This window comes from Danio aesculapii, chromosome 6, assembly GCF_903798145.1.
Source record: "Danio aesculapii chromosome 6, fDanAes4.1, whole genome shotgun sequence".
In the NCBI taxonomy this organism is placed as follows: Eukaryota; Metazoa; Chordata; class Actinopteri; order Cypriniformes; family Danionidae; genus Danio; species Danio aesculapii.
The window spans coordinates 39,227,846-39,253,550 of NC_079440.1; the positions used below are offsets into that span (position 1 = coordinate 39,227,846).

Genomic DNA, 25,705 nt, shown 5'->3' on the forward strand with positions numbered 1-25,705 from the left:
CCAAGGTTTACCTTTGCCAGTTACTACAGCAAAGTAGCCCAAAGCCTTCATTGGGAATAATTTGCCTTCTACTATTTGTTGGATCTGCAAATGGAAATAAATAACAAATTTATTTATATATTTTTCAATTATGCCATTAAAACATTCATCACCTGCACCTTACTGCCTTTAATAATTCTGTTTTCATGTCAAAAGATACAAAATAGCGCCCTCTAGTGGCTAATACAGTAAGTAATATTTATTATTTAGAGGTCATTTAGTAAAATTTCTTACTCTGCTTGGACTAGCCAGGTTCTTTTCTGCCAGATCAACCTTAGTAAGAACAAATATGGTCCTTTTGCCCTGGGGGTCCATTTGACTGACCAGATCAGTGACTATACTGCGCTCTGCATCTACTGAGCCATCTGAAAAATACAGAAATAAAGAAAAAGGCAAAGATTATAAGAGTAATCATGGTAAGATGTAATACTTGTTAATACTTTAATATTTTCATTAAGGAGTGAAAACTAACCCTGTATACAGAGGATGATGGCGTTTGGATTCTGCATGTAAGCTTTACTAATGCTAAAAATGGTTTCCTTTGTGTCTGCAGCCATTCCAGTAGTCACAGTCTGCAAAAAAAAAAAAAAAAAAAAAAAAAAAATCAATCAGTTGGCAACATCAAATTACTTTTAGTCACGTAATCACCAACATAACATACACATAGATTTATAGATTCATATATATACATGTATATATACTGACTTTTGACTTCAACTGACTATTAATTCTGACTTCAACTGTATATATACAGAATTATTATTGTGTGTGTATATGTATATATATATATGTATGTATCTAATATATATATATCTATAGATATATATATTAATTAGAGGTTGCAACAACTAATCGACTAATCGAAGCGAAGTATAGAGACAGATATATTTTGTGAATGAACCATGAAGTGCACAGAAACCGTCAAGTGCGCAGCCGCAGAGGTGTGACAAACTATATAGCATGTGTAAATATCATCCTCGGTGAACGCGGTGAAGATGTGCAGTGAGGAAACTTCTGATAACCAAGATTAGCCAGTAACTGCAAAAAAAAATGCCCGACTTGAGCAGGATTTTGAGCACCTTACTAGCCAGCACGATTAATATGTCGGTAAAATATGCATCTGAGCAAGTTTCTGACAGTGTAATAAGGCTTAGCGTTATAGCCTTTGTCTTCCGTGGGTTATGTTGTTATGAATAACGTCACATGAATCTGTGTGTGTTACTTCTGCACTAAAATATCTGTTATTGTTCCATTCTTACTAAAACGTGTAGTAATAAATGTGTTGACTCCATTTATTTAGCAGTAAAATTAGCCTGGGTACTAATGTTGCACTAACTAAATAACTGTGTTGACAGTTCAAATGTTTTGCACTAAATTTAGTCATTGGTAATGTTGCATTGTTTTTGCAATGTCCTATGGGCTGTCAAACAGCATGTATATATATATATATTATGGCTGGATGGTATGACAGAATATATAGCTTACGTGGAATGAAATGTGTACCATAAAGTAGTTTTTATTCCGTGTATACCACAAAATGTAAATTAGTAGGCGTGGCCACCTGCTGCATTAGTGAGGCTAAAAAAGACGCTCCATGGAAGACTGCCAGTGTTGCCAATTGCTCTATATTTTCCACAATAAGTGATCACTTAGCTATAATATTTACACAAGAATTTTAATTGTTTCTATTTTGTTTTGTTTTTTTAAAGGAAAAATATTTATATTTTCATCCTCAAGTTTTATATTCCAGCTACTTGGGACATATTTTATATCGGTGTCAAGATGCTACTTCAGAACTTTTAATATATTAAGGTCTGTCCACATAAAACTGATGAAATGTGACATACAGTGGAATTTGTTGTTTATCTAAAGTCATATTCTGTTAATTATATATATAAAAATAAAATACTAAATAAATAAGATCAAGTCCTTCTCTTTATTTAAATATTCTCGCTTATTTATTCTATAAAGCTCTTTTGCACATTTTCTGGAATAACTAACTTTATAAAAAAATATTTGATAAAAGATGTCGTTACCATGAAATAAACTCTCTCATACTGTGAAATTCAATTTTGGTCATACCACCTATCCCTAAAATATATACACATAAGTTTATGTTCCATGCCAGAAAGTAAAATGGCATTAAAATGCATGCAAAACTTACACTGATGACCCCTGGTAAGTCAACAAGCACCATTCGCTGGATTCCAGGGCCCTTAACACTTAAAGAGATAGTCTAATCCAAAATAGAAAGACAAATATAAATGATAAAAATGTAATTATTCTGACAGATTCAAGTGTAAATGTTTTCACCAAGCAAAGTGCAGGAATAACGGTATTACCTCAGGGCTGACTGTCTGACCTTCCTTCACACTCTTCCTCATCCTGAGCTCAATCTCATGCCTCAGTGCTGCAAGCTAGAAAAGAACGAACAAGTCGTCATCTCAATGATCCGACAGTCAAAAATAGAGAGTGTCGAACTACATAATTTGAGTTAAAATACTTACATCTTCCTCTTTGCCAAGGTCAAACTCCCGAGAGCTGTCTTTGAACATTGCTACATGGTGAGGGCCTTCACTCAACGTCACCTACAGTATAAAACAGCTCAGGTAAACACACTACAATCATGTTATTTATAATACAAAATGTTATAATAATAAAATTATAGGAGATATACAGTTGAAGTCACAATTATTAGCCCCCCATTGGATTTTTTTTTTATATTTCCCAAATTATGTTTAACAGAGCAAGAAAATTTTTTGTATGTCTGATCATATTTTTTCTACTAGAGAAAGTCTTATTTGTTTAATTTTGGCTAGAATAAAAGAAGTCTTTAATTTTTTAAGAACCATTTTTAGGTCAAAATTATTAGCCCCTTTAAGCTATATTTTACAGTCTACAGAACAAACCATTGTTATACAATAACTTGCCTAATTACCCTAACCTGCCAAGTTAACCTAATTAACCTAGTTGAGCCTTTAAATGTCAGTTTAAGCTATACAGAAGTGTGTTGAAAAATATCTAGTCAAATAATATTTACTGTCATCATGGCAAAGATCAAATAAATCAGTTATTAGAAATGAGTAATTAAAACTATTATGTTTAGAAATTTGTTGAAAAAAAATATCTCGTTTAAACAGAATTTGGGTAAAAAAAAAATAAACAGGGGGGCTAATAATTCTGACTTCAACTGTATCTGCTAATGATGTTTTGGAATCAGCAAGAGTAATCATTTATAAAAGTGTCTGATATTATAATAGAAACAGCTTGTTGTTGTTTAGGTATCAACAACCTTTTAACAACAACTGTAAATTGGCCTTACAATATATGATTTAAAGTATGTTTACACAACTTTTATATACTAAAAACGCAATGTTTCCCATTTTTAAAAGTTTAATGTGCGGATGTTGTCAAAATGATCCGCATTTACAAATATATTACCATGACAAAAAAGTGACATGACAGTTTTATGCAAGCAAGATCAACATTTTAGGTGACAATGACGAAAAAATCAGTGTTATGCATGCCAGGTTGTGGCTGTCTTTCAGTATTAAAAAAAACAGGCACATTCCACCAATGTACTATAAATACTTGTAGGTTAAACATGGAATATGTAGGTACATGACATCATTTTTCTCAATATTGCAAAAAAATAAAAAATATGTGCCTTTATTAGGATATAACAATATATCAGACAGCGAATGAAGTTGAAAAGAGAGAGAGAGAGAGTTTATGGGATGGGATCAGGAAAGGTTGGAGACTCAAACTCGGGATGCCTGAAGCACAATGTTGGCGCACTGCCCATGAGGCTATCGTTGCCAAAAATTGAATTTTTATTTATTTATTTTTTTTTTTAAACAGAGACAGTAATGGTACCATTAAAAATACCAGTTTAAAACTTGAGTTGAAATATTGCATTTGCTCTGTTAATAAATGGCCAAAACCCTTGAAAACTTTAAAATAACGCTCCCTTAGTTAATGTTAGTTAGCATGTGCTAACATTAACCAAGCATGAATAATCTTGTAAAGTCTTAAGTAATCATAGTTCAACATTAACTAATGCATTATTAAAATTCAGAGCTTGTTAACATTAATGCACAGTGAGTTTACTTGAACTAGCCTGAACTAACGTCATTTACCTTATATAACATTAACAAAGATGAATTAATACAGTAATAAACATAATATATTATTACTAATTGTTTAAAAGTAAAATACATTACTACTATATTAGTAAAATACATTAACTTATAGACCCTTTTTAAGCGTTAGTTTAAAGTTATGTCATGTAAATATGCCCTTAAGCAACATTACAGTTCAAATAATTACTGTACATAAATATGCACTGCACTTACAATCAGCCATCATACAGGAAGATAAAGATGAAACAACAACAAAGTTTGCAAGAAAAACAACAATGAGAGGACAGCATGTTCACCTTGACAGGAGACCTCGTCATCATTTCTCCAGAGCCTCTGGGGAAGATTCTAGCTTGAGCGATCATCTCCAGCACACTAGTCTTTCCCGCACTCTGGTCCCCAACTACCACCACCTAAAGAAGAGAAGACAGAATCTGCTCATGTCTGATCCATTAAAGAGATAATAGTGGTAACAAAGTTCTAATAACAATTTACACATTATTTACCCTCCCTCAGGTGGTTCCAAACCTTTTATGAGTTTCTTTATTTTATTAAACACTAAAGAAGATATTTTGAGTAAAGCTGAAAACCTGTAATTACTGAATTCCATAGTAGGAAAAAGCAAATACCATGAGAGTCAATGGTTACAGGTTTTCAGCATCTTTAAAATATTTTTGTGTGTTCAACAGAAGAAACAAAGTCAGGATGGCATCTAGTAAAGAATGGGTAAACTGACAAAATTTCAGTTTTGGGTCAAATATCCCTTTATAACCCCACAAAATTTATTTCTATAGACCTTTTTCTTGGCTGCTGCATGGAGTTCACCATAGCGACCAGCGTCTTCTGGTTGAATGTTTCGAACGTCCATTTAAAGCGTTTACAACCGGTAATTTGCAATCAGAAAATGGGTTTCAATAGCGTTTTGAGTGGATTACAGAGTTTTTTTTATGACACACAACTTTGCAAGGTGTGTGTTAAAGCCGTTATAATCTGTCAGAAGTGCTTCAAGCGCAAGAGAAAAACGTTCTCCTAGTTCAAGTGTCTGCCGTCAGAAAATTCAGTGTGAGTGTGTGTGTTCCCAACCTGTTAGCTCAGCGGCTCTTCAATGCATGCACACACACACGCAATACTTCACTGCATTATAGAGCAACCAATATTACTGGCATGAAACTTAACAGGTGTGTAAGTCCTGCAATTTACAAAAAATTACCAATAAAAGTTTGTTACTGATACTATGCTGGCTAATCTGCATGTTGATTCTAATTGGGAGCTGATTATGTTTCATTTAGTTAGTTTGTATTGTGTAGTATTTACCAAGGCATGTGTTTTTCTGTCGTTTCAAAATGCCACTTTATTTCACTTTGTGACACTTAATTAATGTGGGACAGTACAGGCTACATGTGTGTGTCAAACATTTTAGTGAAAAACATTTGTTTTGGTTGTTTATATATTTGAAAGAAAGAGAAAAAGTTGACTTTAGCGATGACGAGGCTTCATGTAAACGGCACAAGATGCTGTCTGACACCGAGGGGAAAATGCCTCACAGCAGTTGTTTTCCATCCAATCAATGTTAGATTGCATTTTTTTTTTAATGATCAGTCCAGGAGGTGGTGCTGATCGACAACAGTATTAGTTCAAATAAAAGCAAATAAAATAGATTAAAATGAACGTTTCAGAGCTTTCCAAATGTGACCGTTTATACGCATCAGCTGCCGACTGAAAGTCCTTAGCATTCTCCTTGCGCATATACGCAAAGCATAATGGGTAATTTTGCATACTAAGAAAAAGGTCTATAATATAGACAATGGTTATCAATATGTTCGCTAAGATAAAAAGAATATGTGATATTTCATATACAATAACAAGTGAAGAAAAAAATTTTTTTTTTCCAAACCCAATTTACATCAGTGAGTACATAACTATCCTGTCAAACTTCTAGAAATCTTTAAATATACAAAACCCATTAGCCAATCACACTAGTGGCCATTTATTTCCGAGTTTGCAATTCACCACACTATTTAAACTGAGGTGTTCTGATAAGGGGGGTCTAAATATGACAGAAAATAGCATTTCTGGTGTAAAAATCTAAACATTATAAGTGAATCTCAAAAGAACATTTGTCACATTAGAAGTAACACCTTCAAATGCATATGCAATAAGGTCAATCACAAAAATAAGTGTCCACTTATTTTTATAGATCAATTTTGGTTGTGTGGGTTTGGTAAATCCTGAAATTAGTTTTTAAATATTTTTAAAATTATGACATTAATTCTAAATTAATTCTAATTCTTCATGATTCTAAATGGCATTAGAAAATCTGTCTGTTTACTGTACATCAAAGCATTTGCACTCAATTCAGCAAATATTTTATAGGCATTTATTGAATATAAAAACATTTCAGCAAATATTTCAAAAGAAAAATAAATAGGAATAAGACTGACCCTTGGCAGGTGATCTTGCGTGTTGTAGTTGGAGTCATAATCTGAAAGAATGTCCAGGACCTCAGAGTACATATCAATCAAAGACTTCTGCACGAGATCAACAGGAGAAATGCATTAATATAACTCAGGGATCTGTTTTGTTTTCATCTGTAAAACGTGAAAACATTTTCAATCTGCAAGAAAAAAAAAAAAAAACAGAAATTTGACCTTGACTTTTCTTTGGTGAATACCCTTGTCATCCTTCTGCAATACCACTTTCCTCAATTCTTTATTTTCCTTTTCCAAGCGCTCAAGCATCCGTTGGTACTTCAACTGAATAATAAGACAAAATAAATATAAAATGATTACAATAATAACAAACAACTTTTAAAAAAACTACTGGTTTAGAATGCAAATAAATAAATAAATAAAATCAAGATATCGTATAAAATATTTCAGAAAAAAAATATTATTTTCTGCTCTAAAAGCAGCTAAAAAATGTTAGCATTGCGTTTGGCAGCCTCCACACTCCCTGGACCAGAAACACTGGAACCGTCTGTGGGAAGGATACAAAATACTTCTACAAAAACCATTACCTCATGGATATGTGCAATAACTAAGATAAAAGATATGCTATTGTGATTTTGTAAAAGTACACCGTATCGACCTTTGTTAAAAGTGTTTAACAATGAGGTAAATTTATTTATTTACTTTAGTTATTTATTTATTTGTATTGTAACTTTTCTCCTTTATTTATTTATTTATTTATTTCCTTTTTTGTTTAATTAATAATCATTGCCCCCTGGGTGGGGTGGGGTATTAATAGAAAATGCAGTTGGTTGCTATTCTTGTTTTTAACAATGTATGCTTGATTATTTTCAACTGTTCAATAAAAATGTTATCACAAAAAAAGATATCATTTAAAATGATTACTATAACAGCAAACAACCGAAAAACAAAAACGAATGGTTTAAAATGCAAAAAATAAAAATAAAAAAAATGACATAATGAGAAAATAAAAATAAAAATGTATAAAAATAAACTATATATGAGTTTCTTTATTCTGTTGAGCACAAAATTTAGAAAGCTGGAAACCTGTAACCATTGACTTCCACAACATTGACTTCCAATAATATGATATGTTATTTCTGCAGTGGAAGTCAATGGTTACAGATTTCCAGCTTTCTTCAAAATATCATCTTTTGTGTTTAAGAGAAGAAAGTATGTCAAACAGGTTTGGACCAAGTAATTAGTAGGTAAATGATGATGACAGAATTTTTATTTTTTTTAGTGAACCATCACCATTAACAACCATGTAACTTATTTAAATACCTGAGTTCGAAGAAGTTCCTCCTGAAGCTGGTCGACTTTCTCTTTATCGGATGACTGTAAGCACAAGAAACAATGCAGCAAACTATGACCGTGTTATTTCTTTTAAGAACGACGGATCATCTTTTCTAAAATCCCTCAATAAGAGTCACTGCACAAACAATTCACATCTCATGCATTCAATCCCAGCAGGCACCCAGCAGAGGAAAACCAAGTTAATGCAAGGAGAAAAACATTTCACATCCAGCTTTTTCAAGCATTAAATCAATCATTTATTAATTACACAAATCACCACACAACTTGTAAAGGGTGCATAGATTAAAAATCAATGCATCGAGCACACTGAATCATTTCTTGGCCCGCACCTGCAATGCAATTGTTGAAAACACACACACACACATTAGACTAGAGGACAAATCACAGAAAAGCAGGGAATGATTGGAGTAGAGAAGGACACAAAGGATAATCAAACATACACAAACATAAAAAGTAATAATAATAATAAATAAAACAAGCATATGAACTAAAATGGTCCTTTTTTCCTGCTAAATACCATGTAATGTGTGTTTATATGTAGATGTAATTGGTTGTGGTGTTAGGCAGGTTAATGTTTGCTGGCCAACAGCAAGAGCAAAGTGCATTGGACTCCATGTGGCAGGACGGCACAGCACTCCATGCAGTGGATATTAACTGTACACGTGGAGCTGTGTAAATATATGGGTTTGCATGAGTGAGGCAGAATGGATAAAGTTGGGCCTTATTTTGCTAATATTCAAGTGCCACTTTACACCGCTCATACTACATGAAAAGCAAATAACATTTCTTTTACGTTCAAAATAACATCGTCAGGGATTTGAAAGCTGCTCGAATGAAACACTTAAGCATTTATGCTGTACTCTTTAAAGGGATAGTTCACCCAAATATGAAAATTCTGTCATTATTTACTCACCCTTTACCCTTTCAAAACTTCACAGGTTTATTTCTTATGTTAAACACAAACGAAAATATTTTGAAGAATGCTGAAAACCTGTAACCAATGAGTTCAATAGTATATCTATAGAAATACTATGAAAGTCAATGGTTACATGTTATCAGCTTTCTTTAAATTATCTTCCTTTGTGTTCAACAGAAGAAAAACCGGTACCACTTTATAATACACACTATAAATCATTTATTGAGCATTAGCAAAATAGTTAATTCATTATCTGTTAAGTTTCAACTCTACATTAATAGACATTAGTAAGCAGTTCATAAATACAGCTACAAATGCTCTATTCTTGACTTAAGCACACTTATAATGTGCTTAATAATTGTATTTTGATAAGTAATGGAAAAATAATTATTAGCAAAGTATAGCATTATTTATAAATTAGTTGTTTAAGAATAGTTGGCGCTACTTTAAGATTTTAACATTAACATTCTGTATACATAAGTAAATTATTACTAAACCATTCAAATTAACATTCAGATATCTTATTATTCAGGCATATGCGAATAGTTAATTTGTATGTTAATAAATGCTTTATTAAGTCAACTTTATCCAGTTTTGTGACCTAATCTAAAGTGAGGACGATTTATGCTTTATAAATCCCTAATAAATGACAATTAAAGCTCAGTTATATTCTAAACAGGAAAAAATAAAAATAAATTACTATTAATTTTATTCATTTGAAAATACACAAATGAAACTGTCAAATGGAAAATAAATCTTTGCAAACTTAACTAATATAAAAATACTGTGCAGTTTAAACATCGCTAAATGACATTGAAATGTTGTTGGTAAATTGATTTGTTGTTCTTGTTTTATCCAGTTTTATTTAATTGTATTTATTTCTAATTGTATTTTAACATTCCTGTTATCATAATTTTATTTTTTAATAAGATTGCAAACATTTATTGTTCATTTGATAGAGCCTTTAATTGTCATATACAAGTGATTTACAAAGCATAAAGTCCTCACTTTAGATTAGGTCACATAACTGCATGAAGTTGAGTAAATAAAGAATTTATTAACATACAGAGTAACTATTACTTTATGCCTGAATAATAAAATATGTAAATGTTGATTTGAATAGTTTAATAATCATTTACTAACTTAATCTATATGATTCTAAAAGCCATCAACTAATCTTAAATACAATGGTTTGTAAATAATTCAATCTGAATTTAGAAATGAACAATTAATAGATAAAACAAAAAGTATGAAAATACAATCATTAAGCGCATTATAAATGTGGTTGTAAGTCAAGAACAGAGCATTTGTAGCTGTATTTATAAACTGCTTACTAACGTCTATTAATGTAGAGTTAATGCTTAACAGATAATGAATTCACTATATGCTAACGCTAAATAGATGATTAATAGTGTGTAGTTATTGTAAAGTGTTACCAAAAAAAAAACGTTTTACCACTTTATAATCACTTAAGGGTGAGTAAATAGTGAGTAAATATTTTTCTTTTTTATAATTTATTTTAGGGGTTTTTCATCTTTTATTGGGATAGGACAGTGGAGATTACAGCATTGGGAGCAAAAAGAGGGGAAGGATCGGCGAAGGACCTCGAGACGGGAATCAAACTCGCCACAAGCACCTCAGTGCTATATTTTTCTTTTTAAGTGAGCCATCCCTTTAAATAGACACTTATTGTTCTGCTAGAAATTTATGTCTTTGGCACACAATGCAAAGTTCAAATGTCTGAGACCACATGGTAAAAATAACATTATATTTTACAATTTATTGTAACATTAAATTAATTTACAATCAACTTTTATTTTCAATTATTTAAAGCTTGAATTTTTAATTCAATTAAAATTCATTTAAGAAACAATATAGCATAAAATAAACATGAAATATACAAAGATTCTGCCTTTTTTTTTTGTCGTTTATGAAATAAGCTCATTTTTGTCATAGATCAAGAAAACCCATTTGTAAAAATATGCATAATTCCTTCAATTGTTCCTCACAAGATGCTCTTTGGAACATTCTCAAAAAGAGATGTATGGGGTGAGCTGAACATTAGAAATTAATTTCAGATTTTTCAATTCCTTAACATTTATGGAAAAGTATTCTTGAACAATTTTAACAGTTTTTAAATATATTTTTTTAGGTAACTTTGTAACAACTCCCAAGTTGTTCCCAACTTTTGATTTTGAAATAAAAAATATTCCCAAATTAAATCTATTTTTCTTAGATTTCTTAGGTACAGAACCCTGTATATGTTATGATTAGGCCCACAAGGAATCTGTGCGCGCAGAATTCCGCAGATTTCCACAGATTTTTAGGCTATCATTAATTCTATTTATTTACTTGTGTAAATGTGAGTAAATCTATATTTATTCAGTTTTTAAATTAATAGAAGTAATATTATGAAATATATTAATATGAAAATGTTCATCTGATTTATGTACAATGCAGTTTTTACAGTAATATTTTCTGTCTTTTAGTAGATAAATTATACGAGACATGCTTTGTTTGCCAAATAAAGTGAATCTAATTGGATTTGCATTTTAAACATTAAATAAAAGTTAAAAAGATAATATTTTGTATTTCACACATTAAGGTAGTAGTTATGATAACCCCGAAATAATTCCGCAAAAATACGCAGATTTTTACTAAAATTCTCAGCAGAAATAGCAAAAAAACGTCCGCAGATTTCGTCTGGCCCTAGTTATGAGATGTAATAAGACCACAGTCAAATCAAACGAGCAGCCATTCAGACCATCTGATCAAATTAAAAGGATTAATTCATGCAAAAATTTCCCTCACTTTTTACTGACACTCAGATGGTCCTAAAATTGTATAAATGTCTTTCTTCTGTTAAACACCAAACAAGATATTCTGAAGAATGGTGGAAAAAAGTGGCCATTAACATTCATAGTAAGAACAAAAAATACTATAGAAGTCTATGCCCCCCCACAACATTCTTCAAAATATCTTCCTTTGTGTTCAACAGAAGAAGAAAAAAATATTATAACAGGGAATTAGTGGAAGATGAGTAAATGATGAGGTCATTTTTGGTTGAAAAATCCATTTAACACACAATTGAGAAGAAGATTTAACGAATTCTCCAATTAGGATTTGTTCATTCCAGAAGGCACCTACGCTAAAGCACCAAATCACAGGATCTTTGATGGGTCAAGCTAATTACTTGGTTTATAACCAGATTATATTAAAGCTGTAGTTCTCTCACATTAGTCATAAATACCTCCACCATCCTGAAACATCTTGATTATACTAAATGAATAGAAAAATGCATGCTTCCGTATGTCAAAAGCTCATTTTGTAAAGGCAAAATGTAGCTACAAAAGAATGGTAAGAGGTAGTAGAAGACTGACATGAGAGTCCCAGCATCAGAGGGGTGGGTTGGGAAGTGGACCTTCACCTTGCGTTTGGACTGCGAGGGGCTGGGGTTCGGGGCCGGGCTGGGACTGGGGTCACGGGGCGGAGGCGGAGCGTTATTGGCTGCCGCCCGCCGCATCTCCTCCTCATGCTGCTGGATCTGCTGCTGAATGACAATGAGTTCGCTGAGCAGCCCCTGCTGAGGGACGGCACAGTCACAGAGACGGAAGTCAAATCAACCTGCTTACCAAAAAACAGGAGGACACGACCGAGATTCGGGAAGAGAGTCCACCTTGCTTTTGCATATTGAATTATTTTTGTCAATACAGCTGAATCTAGCTCAGTTATCGAAAACCTATAATCTTAAAGAGCAGGGGCCGGTTGCACCAGCAGTGCACAAGTTAAAAGTAGCCTAGTTGTGACATAAAGAGACCACTTGCACACTATTAAATATATTTTTGTGTTGCACCACTGAACTTAGTTTAAACATAATGCTACATTCCAACTACAGCACTAGTAGAAAAGAGAGAAGCTTGCGATGATAATATCACAGTTTTTTGTTTTCTTTTTTTGTAAAAGAAGAGTTCAAATTTCTTTCAAGAAGTGTTAAGTGTTGTAGGCTATCAGTAGGCATCAACTGAATAGAGTATTTCTTCATGAATTAGTTTTTCTTCCTGTTCTTTTCTCTTTCATATGCATGTCATTAAAATAATTTTCAGGTTTAAAGTTTTGGTAACTTCATGTGTATTTCACGTGCATTCACAGCTTGCGATGCAGGTACAGTGCATCCGGAAAGTATTCAAAGCGCTTCACTTTTTCCTCTTTTTTTTTTATGTCTCAACCTTATTCCAAAATGGATTAAATTCATTTATTTCCTCAAAACTCTACACACAATACCCCATAATGAGAATGTAAAAAAAAATTGGGGGGAAATTGTTGCAAATTTATTAAAAATAAAAAACCTGAATAAAATAAAATCACATAATTATTCACAGCCTTTGCCGTGACGCTCATCCTAGAGGGAAAGATGAATGCAGCAATGTACAGAGACATCCTGAATGAAAACCTGCTTCAGAGTGCTCTGGACCTCAGACTGGGGTGACGGTTTATCTTCCAGCAGGACAATGACATAAAGCACACCGCCAACATGGCTTCACAACAACTCTGTGAATGTCCTTGAGTGGCCCGGCCAGAGCCCAGACCTAAATCCTATTGAACATCTCTGGAGAGATCTGAAAATGGCTGTACACTGTTGCTTCCCATCCAACCTGATAGAGCTTGAGAGGTACTGCAAAGAGCAATGGGCAAAAAGTTCCCAAAGACAGGTGTGCCAAGCTTGTGGCATCATATTCAAAAAGACTTAAGGCTGTAATTGTATTTTTAATAAATTTGCAACAGGTTCAAAAAATTTTTTTCACACTGTCATTATGGGGTATTGTGTGTAGAATTAAAAAAAATAATTTAATCCATTTTGGAATAAGGCTGTAAAATAAAAAAATGTGGAAAAAGTGAAGCGCTATGAATACTTTCATACACACTGTACTGTATGTGCGTCATCTGTTATTAGTGACTGACTGTAATGTAACGTAGGTTTACTATAAAAGTTTTATTTGTCATTTCATTTTCATAGGACAGTTATTGCATTATATAAATATAAATGCTATATATAAATGTTATAAATAGATGCATAATTACAAATCAGTTTAACGATTTAAATGCTCTTATTGGATATTACATCAATCGACAACGCATTACTTCACAGAAAGCTTACAAACTACTAACTACATTTTGCCTATACAACGTGTGGTGCAACCAAAATAAGAACAAATTAAGTTACAAACTAAAAATAGTTACTAAGTGTGAACTTTAGTTCCATTGTAAGCAAAAACATACGTACAGCTGGTGCAACCCTACCCAGAAGTGCAGGGGAAGGTTTGAATTAGAGGAAAATAACTATATGTATACATATTCAAAATCTGAACTCACAGTCAGTCAATATTGTGTAGGACTACTGTAATTTTACTTAAGCAAGCAATCGAGGTACTATGAGTGATTTAGTTGCAGAGCAGTGCAAAGCCTGAAGCTGGAGAGAGCAAATGTGTTCTCAAAAATTGCTGTCGTATCATGACATTCATTTAAAATATTTACACACAGTCAAATAAGTGTTTTTTAAAGAAGTCACTTAAAGCTGCATCAATTAACAGCAGTAATAATGTGAAATGGTTTTTGTTATCGATTAAGTATTAGCAATTTTTATAGGCCATTTTATTAGCCACTTGTCTATTATGTATGCTACAAACATTTAATTGTAGACAAGGACAAATTCATGGGTGATGAAATGAAGAAAGTGACACAAAAACAAAACATTGACAAGATACAAAATATAAGGTAGGACATATTTTGTTCGGAGAGCATAACGGACAAACATGTAGGAGTTATGAGGGTGAAAGTATTTACACAGACAATAAGCTGAAAAAGAAACTAATTATTTCATACAAGATATACGTAAATATATGAGGTTACACAACTGGTTCAGACTTTCAAAATGGGATCTGGACCAAAAAAAAAGTGTTTTTTTTTTGTTTGTTTGTTTTTTATCATGTATTAAGAATGTTAGTGTCACGAAAACATTCTCATTCTCAATTCATGTAAAATTAAGAAGTATTTATATTTAATAATGTGAAAAAGTCCAAAAGTGTTCAAATAAATTAGATATTTTATATTATTATAATATTATATTACACCGCCTTTAAAAAAAAACTGAAGATGATAATCTATAACATTTTTTGCACAAAATGGATTAATGCAAAGGAGAAACAAATGTGAAAACAGTCATTCAGTGTATGACACGGCAAAAAATTGCAGCTACAGAGCAGCTTAATAAAACAGCAGCTTAAAGGTGCAGTAGGTGATCTGCTAGAATGCTAGCATTAGCATAATAGCTTAGAAATTTTATGACCATTCCTTGCCATTAAAAGCCACGCCTCCTTAAGTCATGAATGCGTACTGATTAGATTTAACACTAGATCATGTCATTAACCAGTTACAAAACTCTATGGAGACACGTACTTTATCAAGCATAGTTGTTGACAGGCCAGTGGGTGCAGGAATTATATTTCCCCAAAACCGTCACAGGTTGTCACTGTTCAAAAATGAACGAACATGTGAATATAAATCAAATTTCACCTCAGTAAAGCTGGTAAGGCATAACATATTTACTTATGTTTTGTTATTAAACTAAATAAAAATTAGATCAGAATAAAAGGAGTGCTAAAAACAGAAATATCCCGTCATCTTTTTATATTACACTTACGTTACCAAGATAGCGAGTGACTTTTCATTTTCAATTGTGCCCGCTGATCCTCGTACATCGCTTGTGTTCAGCTCCTTTTTCACTTGAACCACTAAACGAATGCTCAGGTCTATTTAACCGACTATATTATCGATTCTGTAAAAGGGACTCCATGAATTTGAAAATAGCCAAGCTTTTGCTGGATGTTTTCAGAGGCGGAACAACACTTCCATGCATATAAACAATCTGCATAAGCGTTGTGTGGCTAAAATAGTTTTAAAGCATACCTGTCTACAAGTAATACTTCAGCTGCGGTGTCACCCTTTAGATCGTTGTTTTGAACTGCATTACGTCATTGCCCTCCAGCATGCAGAAGTAATTGCGATATTGATTCAGGGTTTAGAAAAGTTCTGATTCTGCATTTTTGGCAGAAGCTCTTTCAGAAACAATCTTTCTTTTCACGCATACATACAAGGTCATGTTGGTCTTTCAGAAAGAAGTTCAGGTAGGAGCAGAGTTTGGCTGATGTCTCTCAGTCAGCTGTAGATCCGTGCTTTGCATGAACACGCGAGTGACGCATCTGTCTGCTTAAAGAGGCTGCGCAGAAATTAAAATTAAAATTTGTTGACAGACAGTTTGAGATACCTTTCGCAATTGAGCTATTTGTCAGTGTGACAATTTTTAATTGGATGAATATTTTTTAGATTTATGCCTTATCCAGAATATAAAAATATATACACAGTTGAAGTCAGAATTATTAGCCCCCTGAATTATTAGCCCCCCTGTTTATTTTTTTCCCCAATTTCTGTTTAACGGAGAGAAGATTTTAGAACACATTTAGAACACATTTAGAAGATTTAGAACACATTTCTAAACATAATAGTTTTAATAACTCATTTCTAATAACGGATTTATTTTATCTTTGCCATGATGACAGTAAATAATATTTTACTAGATATTTTTCAAGACACTTCTATACAGCTTAACGTGACATTTAAAGGCTTAACTAGGTTAATTAGGTTAACTAGGCAGGATACGGTAATTAGGCAAGTTATTGTATAATGATGGTTTGTTCTGTAGACTTTTGAAAATAAATATAGTTTAAAGGGGCTAATAATTTTGACCTTATAATAATTTTTTTAAAAATAGCCTTTTATTCTAGCCGAAATAAATCAAATATGGCTTTCTCCAGAACAAAAAATATTATCAGACATACTGTGAAAATTTCTTTGATCTGTTAAACATCACTTGGGAAATATTTTTAAAAAGACAAAGTTCAACTGTAAATACATTTAAATCATTTACTTTAATCATTATTATTGGAATATGAAAAGACTTTCAACCAACACAACAAAAAATGTTTCTGAAGACAATCACCTACTGCACCTTTAACTTCAGCACTAATAAGTTGCCCCAAACTACTGAAAGACAATTAGCTTGACTACAAAAGTGCAGGACAGCCATGAGCCAACGATGATTCCATTCTGCATTAAACGGGGAAAACAAAATGCACAGTAACCGGCAACTTAATGAATGCTGAAAAAAAAAGCCCAAGCAACAAAGCTAGGCAGAAAAAAAGCATGGAAACTTAAGCCTCTTTATTTTAACGGCAAGAAAATTACAAATACAAAAATATCACAAGGGTCTTCATACACCACGGTCATGTTTCAGCATAAACAAAAGCCAACAGTGTCATGTACTGTACCTTCTTGAACTGCTTGTCGCCGCTGTCAGCCATGGCCGCAGATGCTGGTGGGACATCTGGTGCTCTCAGGGCTGAATCGCCAGTAGTTTCTGGAAAGATAAAAACACACACACACAAATGCTAATTATTTTACCTACTTTGTAAAACATATATTAAGCATTTAGAAAATTCACTCAAAAGAAAAGCACAAAAGCTATCAGAGGGAAATGGAAATGTAGTATTTATGAAGGTTCATTACCATTTACAAATTAATGTGCACACTTCACTATAAAAAGTAAATAAGGTATACAAGAGTGCCTTTGAAAATGTACTGCAAATGTGACAGCTTTTGTCCATTTTTATTTGAACGTATTTAGAAAAACAAAACTGCATATCAGCTGAGAACAAGTAATTTGTGCAAGCACATACAGTATTTGCTTATATTTCAAAGCAATTACCTCAAGTCACCATATCCCAACAGGACTCAAAGTTTTGAAAAGTATATAGTGTAGAAGTACTTGAAAAAAAAAAACATTTTCAGGCCATATACTGTAATGGAGAAAAATATCATTACTGTTTTAGGATTGTGGTGATTATAATAATAGAAAATATGTGCAATCTGCAATAGAATATGAATATAAACATGACATGAATTTGTAAGCAATCATTCCTTAGAATTCAGTCAGGGTACTTTTCAAAACTCATGAGCTCAGGAGAAGAGGATCAATTAGTGGTACTGATGGGCACAAAAAAAGAGACAAACACACAACATGTCCCCCAAAATGAGAGGAGAAGGTGAAGTCAAGGGACCAAGTGGCAAGACAATTCAAATCGGAAAAAAATCACACATTAACAGATACTGTTAGTGTCAGTCTGTGCATCTGTAACTGACTGGAAATGACATGTTAACTGAATCATGTATAGTAGCATCTAGTTAAGATCTGGAATTCATTTTTGTTAAAATTTGAACCAGTTTAAACTAAATTTACAACAATGTTTATAAGTTTGGGGCCAGTAAGAAATTATTTTAACAGCAAAAAAACATTAATATTATACTAACAATCATATTGACATTGTCACAAATTAATGCTGACTGCATTCAGTATACTTTTGGAATATTTGTTATATAGGCATGGCATGATAGCCGGTTTACCAGTTTTAAAACCACAAAAAAAACGTTATGTTATACTGTTCCTAAGATATATGTGAATGGTTTTTTTATGTGTTGTAAAGAAATCAAGCTAAAGTCAATGATTGTGTATATTTATATTTATATATTTATAATATATTTGAATATATTTGAATTTTTTTTTTTTCTTTTTTAAATATTTCCCAAATGATGTTTAACAGAGCAAGGAAATTTTCAGTGTGTCTGATAATATTTTTTTCTTCTGGAAGAAACCTTATTTGTTTTATTTCGGCTAGAATAAAAGCAGTTTTTGATTTTTTTCCCTTTGAGCTACATTTATTTTCAATAGTCTACAGAACAAACCATTGTTATACAATAACTTGCCTAATTACCCTATAACCTGCCTAGGTAACCTAATTAACTTAGGCCTTTAAATGTCACTTTAAGCTGTATAAAAGTGTCTTGAAAAATATCTAGTCAAACATAAAATAAATCAGGTATTAGAAATGATTTCTTAATACTATTATGTTTAGAAATGTGTTGAAAAAAAATCTTGTCTCCATTAAACAGAGATTGGGGGAAAAAAATAAACAGGGGGGCTAATAATTCTGACTTCAACTATCTATCTATCTATATATATATAGCGCTAATAATTTTCGTAAGTATTACATCACTTTGTAAACATTTATTATTACAATTTGTTGAGTCTCCCCATACAATTTGATGGAGTGATTGGACCCTGAAGCAGATTCGTGTGACGTCACACTTAACAAGCGGATTGTGAATGATCACATTGCGATATCGATACTGAAACTATATGTATTGTGCAGCCCTGGTACTGATGCAACAGTCATTTCAATTGTGAGAAAGATATGTTTTTTTAGCTAAATTATATTAGAATTATTAATTCTCAAAGCATTGTTATCAAAACCCAACTGAAGAATGACACGTCAACTATATGTTAATTTAATAATTTTTTGTTATTTTTTACAGACCCCAAACTTGAATGTATAACTTACAGCAATACAATATATCAAAACTACAACAGAAAGACTCTTGTTTTGTATTAAAATGTAGTTTCTTTCAAATACTAGCTTCATAGCATATTTCAAGTGACATTTGTTTGTTTATTTTTTTTGATAAGGCACACGTTCCATTAACTTAAGCCCATTAGACATGAGTGCAGCAGCGCAGAAGGAATCGGGTCACGCTAAAGTGAGGCATTTACACACCTAATAACAGACGCAGACCAGAAGCTCCATTGACTTCACTACCCAAACCTGTGAAGAACGTGGAGGGAGAGGAGGAGGGAGGAACAAGAGGAACAAATGAAATGAAAATAAAATAAAGACTGTAGAAAAAGCATGGAGAGCTCATTCTGTTGCATCACTGGACTGAGATTCTAGTGGATGATCAACATAACCACATACACTAAAACAATATGTTCGTGCAAACAATCATTGGCTTACGTAGATGCTGATTATGCAAAATAAAAGTGATTACAAGCAATGCATACATTTAAAACAGACTAAGGGGCCGATTACACTGAACATGCTTTTTGCGTTGGGGCACCTTTTTGAATGATTTACTAATGGCCGCAAGCGTTTTGTGCGTGGTTTATGCACCCTGCGTGCCTCGTGTTTTAAGCGCATGCTGCGCCTCGCGTTTTTGCCCTTGCGCGCCGTGCGCTCACAGTTAAATGAAAGTCAACTCTGAGCAGAAAAAGCGTGTTACGTCAGTTGCGTCTGTTTGATTCTCCAATCAAATGAAAGCAGAGGCAGGGTTTCTGTTGAGCTTACTGCAGTGTTTGTGTTGTCAAGACTACTATGAAGATTATTGAAGATGGAGGAGAGGCTTGTGGTTGCTTTTTTGAGTTATCCGGAGCTGTATGACTTCGAAAAATCTTGAAATTCACAGTGTTATTAAAGCCCAAAGAATGTTGTGGGACTGCTGTACAGGAGTTATTATTAAGGATTATAGATCGAAAAATTTTGTGGGGGGTTTTTAGCGTTTTTTTTTTTAAGCATGACGGTAAAACTTGAACGCGGTAACGAATATAAAAAACGTGTTTGTTTGTTATAAAGAATAATGCACAATACTGAGCTAATTCAGTAGTTGACTAGCAACATAAAAAGGTCACAGCGCTTCTATTTTTCTGTCAACAAAAAGACAGTGTGGTGTCCCTTGCGTTTTTGAAACGTAAAAACATACACCAAACGCAATTATTTATTTTTTTTGCATTGAGAAACGGCTTTTTTGAATGATTTACTAATGGCTGTGAGCAATGTTTGTGCTGCTTATGCGCGTCTTGTGTTTTAACTGCCTGCTGCGCCTCGCATTTTTGCCGTTGCGAAAAAATCTGACCGGAAAAAGCACCTTCCGTCAGTCACGTCTTTTTCATTCTCCAATCAAATGAAGGCAGAGGAAGGGGTTTCCGTTGAGGTGACAGCAGTGTTTGTGTTGTCAAGACGACTTTGAAGACTTTTAAAGATGGAGAAGAGATTAGTGGTTACTGTTTCGAGTTATCCGGTGCTGTGTGACTCACAAATCTTTAATATCATAATATTTTTACATTTTAAAATAACATTAATATCAACAGCAACACACGCACACAATACGCAGCTGATTCAGTCATTGTCTACCAACATAAAAAGTGCATCTCATTTCTTGTCAACAAAAAAGGCAGTGAGGTGCGTGTCACGTTTTTGGAAAGTAAAGCGTGATCGGCCCCTAAGTATATTCTGATCATTCAATTGAAATCATAAAGACAAAGCACATGGAAGCCATGGTAAATGTAATGCATTTTACAGACGTTTCCAAAATATTACTTTTTTCCTTTCTTTCTTGATCTTTCCACAAGATCAAAAGCAATGATTATGTATGTCAACTTATAAAATAAACAATAATATATCCACTTTTTTATCCATTTATAGCAGTATTGTACTCAAAAAAAGACATTTGCTGTTTGCTCAAACCATTTATTTAATATGAGCTGAGACAACACAATTCTTGAGTTTTTTTGGGGACTTAATAGTTTTATGTTCAATCCACTTACATTTGTAAAAACTAAGTTAACTTAATGAATTCCAAATCGATTGTGTTGAACTAAGCATTTTTACAGTGCATAACAGAACTACTGTTCATTTTATTAATAATTTGAATCTATGCTTTATTTCTATAAATGATGCTTGTTTCTATAGTTTGTCTGCATGCTTTTGATATTTTCAGTAGGTTTTGTCTGCGTAATTTTAGTTTTCACTTTCACTTTTGTTAAATTAACTGTAAATTAAACTAATGCTGGGTTCAGACTGCATCATTTTCATAGTCACGCCACAGATGTTTTCATACTGTATGACTATCTGGGACAGCATTCTGTCAGTGCTGTGTTTACACTGCAAGATGGATCGGCGAAAGGGAGTTTCACATTGCATGACTTTACACTAGGAGAAATCGCCAACAACTTTGTCCTAACTACGTCTCACAACCAAACACACAGGAGAAGTGACATGGAAACAAGGTGAGATAACGTAGTTTATCTTTTGTTATTAACTACATAATGAGAAGCCTTTAGAGAGGTAGAAAATGTACTTATTTTGCTCACCTGGCATTGAAGGGAATTAGCAATTTCCCCTCAACTTTTGTGGCCGGTTTTGGTATTGTTTGAATGACATCAAACAGATGACAAATTTCCACAAGTTTTTCCTCCATTTGGGTCCAAATGAAATGAAAATGAGCGCTTTAAACTTCTCCCCCAACCTCCCGCTGGCCTGCAGATACCCATACTAGTGGATGCTGCTCTCTCATTGGCTGTAGGTAATCACCAATGTTTTTTTCACACGGCATGATTTGAATCGCCGACAGCTCAAAATATTTGTCATGCCAAATATCTGACGGGTGTCAGCGACTCATCTGCGATTCTCTCAGATCGTGTCTTTGATAGTTCACACTGTGTGATTGTTAGTTATGTGAATGAGCACCGATTAGCCTGTGCTTTCAGGTATTTGTCTACGATTTATTAAAACCTGTCAGCGTCAAAATCATGGCTAAAATCATGCAGTCTGAACTTGGCATAAGGCAATGAGTCTAATACTTGGATTTTTTTAAATGTTTTTATTTACTTATTTATTTAGTCGGTTACAGTTTAGTCACTCACACTGTGCAATATTTTTTATAATCCCTAATGATTGTAGCATGTCAGGCTGCAAGAAGATGGCTCCCATATCACACTGTAAGATCTCAGCTGTCAGAATGTCAGACTGAACGACAGTAAAGATGCGCCAAACACAGAATGAAACTGAGTTTGACGTCATCCATCCTTGACACTTTAGCTATCCCGCGTTCTGGAATGATTCCTCACAGGAAATTTAAACAATCTGTAGTGGCAATTTTGCACACGGCATGTCTCAATAATAAAACCAGGAAGATAAAAACAGTTTATACATTTCCCCGCGGTCATTTGAATTGTCGCATGGATTGCGTCATCCGATTCTGTGCTCCTATTGGTTCTTAGATTGATGTTCTGATTGCAATGACCATTAAGCGGCTGCCGGTGAACTTGTCAAACCAACAATCGAAGACCACAGATTTTATTTCAGGATTTCAGAAATCTTTGAGGATTTTCCAAATTTGTCTCAGACGACCAAATTGTGACTGAAATCCCACAGTGTGAGCTGGGCTTGAGTTAGTTAGTTAGTTAGTGCATAATTTCAGCCATCATAAGATCCTTCAGAAATCATTCTAATCTGCAGATTTGGCACTCAACAACTTTTCTTATTAGTATTAATGATGAAATTAGTATTAATGTGCTTCATAATACTTTCATATATCAAGATATACTGTTCATGTTTCAGGATAAATTTTAAATATTATATAACGCTGACTATATTTGAAAGATTTTGAAACATTACAAATGTCTTTGCTGACATGTTTAACCAATTTAACGCATTCTTGCTGGATAATGTTTTTTTGTGTGTGTATGTGTTCTGATTCTAAACATTTGAAAGGTAGAATACATTTGAATAAACCCTTACATATTTAATTAACTAAATTCTTCCCCTTTATTCACAGTGTCAATAATGTATGTATGTGAGAGACAATGCTTACCGCTGGAGAGGAGGCTCTTCAGGAAGGTGAAGTTCTCTCCAATCTTCTCCATATCAGGTAGTAGTTTGGCTATCTCTTCTAGTTCAGGTAAAGCACTGGCTAGCTTGTCTTTATTCAGGAGACAAAAAAAACATTTAGATAATATTATCAGAAACCTAAGCAAATATGTCCAGTGCACTTGTACCAAAAAGACAAACTAATTCACTACAGACTACAGAATGTAAATAAAATAAAAGCAAAAGATTTGAAAGAAAATATGTCTCTCTGAATTACTTACCTAAATCTATATTTTCGCTCAGCTCCCAAATAAAGTCTGGCACAATCCATGTGTATTCACTCATATCAGGGAGCATTTCCTTCCATTCATCATAAGTCTGAGGGGGGGGGTGAACAAACAGAACAGTTGATTTTTTTTCGACTAGCTGTGCACTAATAGTAAACATTTAGTCCAAGACCCATTGATGTAACCCTTTGTTGACAACTGATATAATGGCTAAAATTACATTATATTATTATTTATTAATATATTTTATATTATTTATTACATTACAGTCAAATAACTGTATTTCATTGACATAGTTGAAGTTACAATTATTAGCCCTCCTGTGAAATTTGGAAAGTGTTGTTTAATGAAGAAAAGTTTTCAACATATTTTTAAACATAATAGTTAATAACTAATTTATTTTGTCTTTCCCACGATGACGGGATTCCAAGATACTTGTGTTTAAAGTGCAATTAAAAAGGACTAAATAGGTTAATTAATAATAAATAAACAAGTTATTGGATAACAGTAGTTTGTTCAGTATAAAACATTCTCAAGGGGACTAATTATATTGACCTTGAATATATATTTTTAAAACCGGTTTAATTCCATCCAAAGTGAAAGTAGAAAGACTTTCTTTAGAAAAAAATATATTATAGGTAACGCTCAAAATATGGCTTTTGCTTGCTTGTTCAAACTTCTTATTTAAAATGAGTTTTTTGGGCACAACTTAATTGTTTTATGTTCAATCCACTTAATCTGTAAAAATGAACAAGTTAACTTAACCGATTTGTGTTGAGATAACATGAAGGAATTGTGTGGAATCCAGCATTTTTTACAGTGTGTGAAAATTTGCTAATAATAATAATACAAATTCACAGAAGAGCTAATAATTTTGACTTCAACTTTAAGTCAAAGCCATTCATTCAAATTCAGTATGAGCGTGGATTTTGCATGTTTAAGAGAATGACCTTGAGGTCAGTAATTTCATATGCACAACAGGCATTTGACAGCTTTAAATTTTCTAGTCGTGATAATTGCTGAAGCTTTTATCATGATACAGTGCATTACCACAATATTAACATAAGTTGCAAAAGAGGTTCATAAGGCTACGTTATCATCACAATACAATTTAACTTTATTAGTTATTTGTAGGCCCACACAGAACTCCGCAGATTTTTAGCCCATCATTGATTCTATTTATTTACTTGTGTAAATGTGTGTAAATTTATACTTATTTAGATTTTAAATTCATTTCATTTCAGTAATAATATTGACTAATATGAAAGTGTTCATTTGATTTATTTACAATACAGTTTGTGAAGTAATATTTTCTTATAATGAAATATTATGTCTTTCAGTAGATATATTATATAAAAGACTTGCTTTGTTTACCAAGTAAGTGGATCTAGATGGGTTTTCATTGTAACACTAAATAAAATATAACAAGCTATTTTTTTTTCATATATTAAGTTTTTAGTTCTGATACTTCCAAAATAATTCCACATAAATCCGCAGATTTTTTACAAAATTCTCAGCAGATATAGCAAAAAATGTCTGCAGATTGTGTCTGGTCCTAGTTATTAGCACTGTTAAATAAAACAGTTCAAGCTTTTGATTACAATGTCTTATTAAAGAATATTAGGGCTGTCAATATTGAATAAAAATGTGATAACAGGTTAAATAATGCAAAATTCTAAATGCATAACATCTTAAATGTTATAACTAACATACATTTCATATAATTTCATACCTACATCTTATGAAAGTGTGAATAGCTTTTTAAAAAAAACAAATCTGAAATTTTTAATAATTCAAGAAAACAAAAAATTCTAAAACCTACAGTATATCACCACCACTCTGTTCCACTCATACTTTCATCAACATAAAAATATCTTGGGCATGTCGAAGCCCAGATTAAAAATGTGGAAATAAATCTGGGTGTTTGAAAATAGATAGCCTATTAAGTTTT

At 32.8% G+C, this 25,705-nt stretch overlaps 1 protein-coding gene across 5 annotated transcripts in view; it reads right to left on the bottom strand.

Annotated features, from left to right (window-relative positions):
- opa1 (OPA1 mitochondrial dynamin like GTPase) overlaps positions 1–25,705 on the bottom strand; it is a 73,933-nt gene that overhangs the window by 44,547 nt on the left and 3,681 nt on the right. The window contains exons 3-17 of one of the 5 annotated variants that reach the window (XM_056460136.1): positions 23,749–23,845; positions 23,472–23,579; positions 19,601–19,648; positions 17,261–17,349; positions 12,307–12,459; positions 7,931–7,984; positions 6,827–6,931; positions 6,620–6,706; positions 4,478–4,591; positions 2,547–2,627; positions 2,382–2,456; positions 2,204–2,275; positions 512–611; positions 274–404; positions 12–84 (exon numbers count right to left, since the gene is read on the bottom strand). In XM_056460136.1, coding sequence (XP_056316111.1) covers positions 12–84; positions 274–404; positions 512–611; positions 2,204–2,275; positions 2,382–2,456; positions 2,547–2,627; positions 4,478–4,591; positions 6,620–6,706; positions 6,827–6,931; positions 7,931–7,984; positions 12,307–12,459; positions 17,261–17,349; positions 19,601–19,648; positions 23,472–23,579; positions 23,749–23,845 — 1,387 coding nt within the window. Of the gene's footprint in view, positions 1–11; positions 85–273; positions 405–511; positions 612–2,203; positions 2,276–2,381; positions 2,457–2,546; positions 2,628–4,477; positions 4,592–6,619; positions 6,707–6,826; positions 6,932–7,930; positions 7,985–12,306; positions 12,463–17,260; positions 17,350–19,600; positions 19,649–23,471; positions 23,580–23,748; positions 23,846–25,705 lie in introns of all 5 variants that reach the window. The other 4 variants (XM_056460135.1, XM_056460138.1, XM_056460139.1 and 1 more) reach the window with 4 other exon arrangements.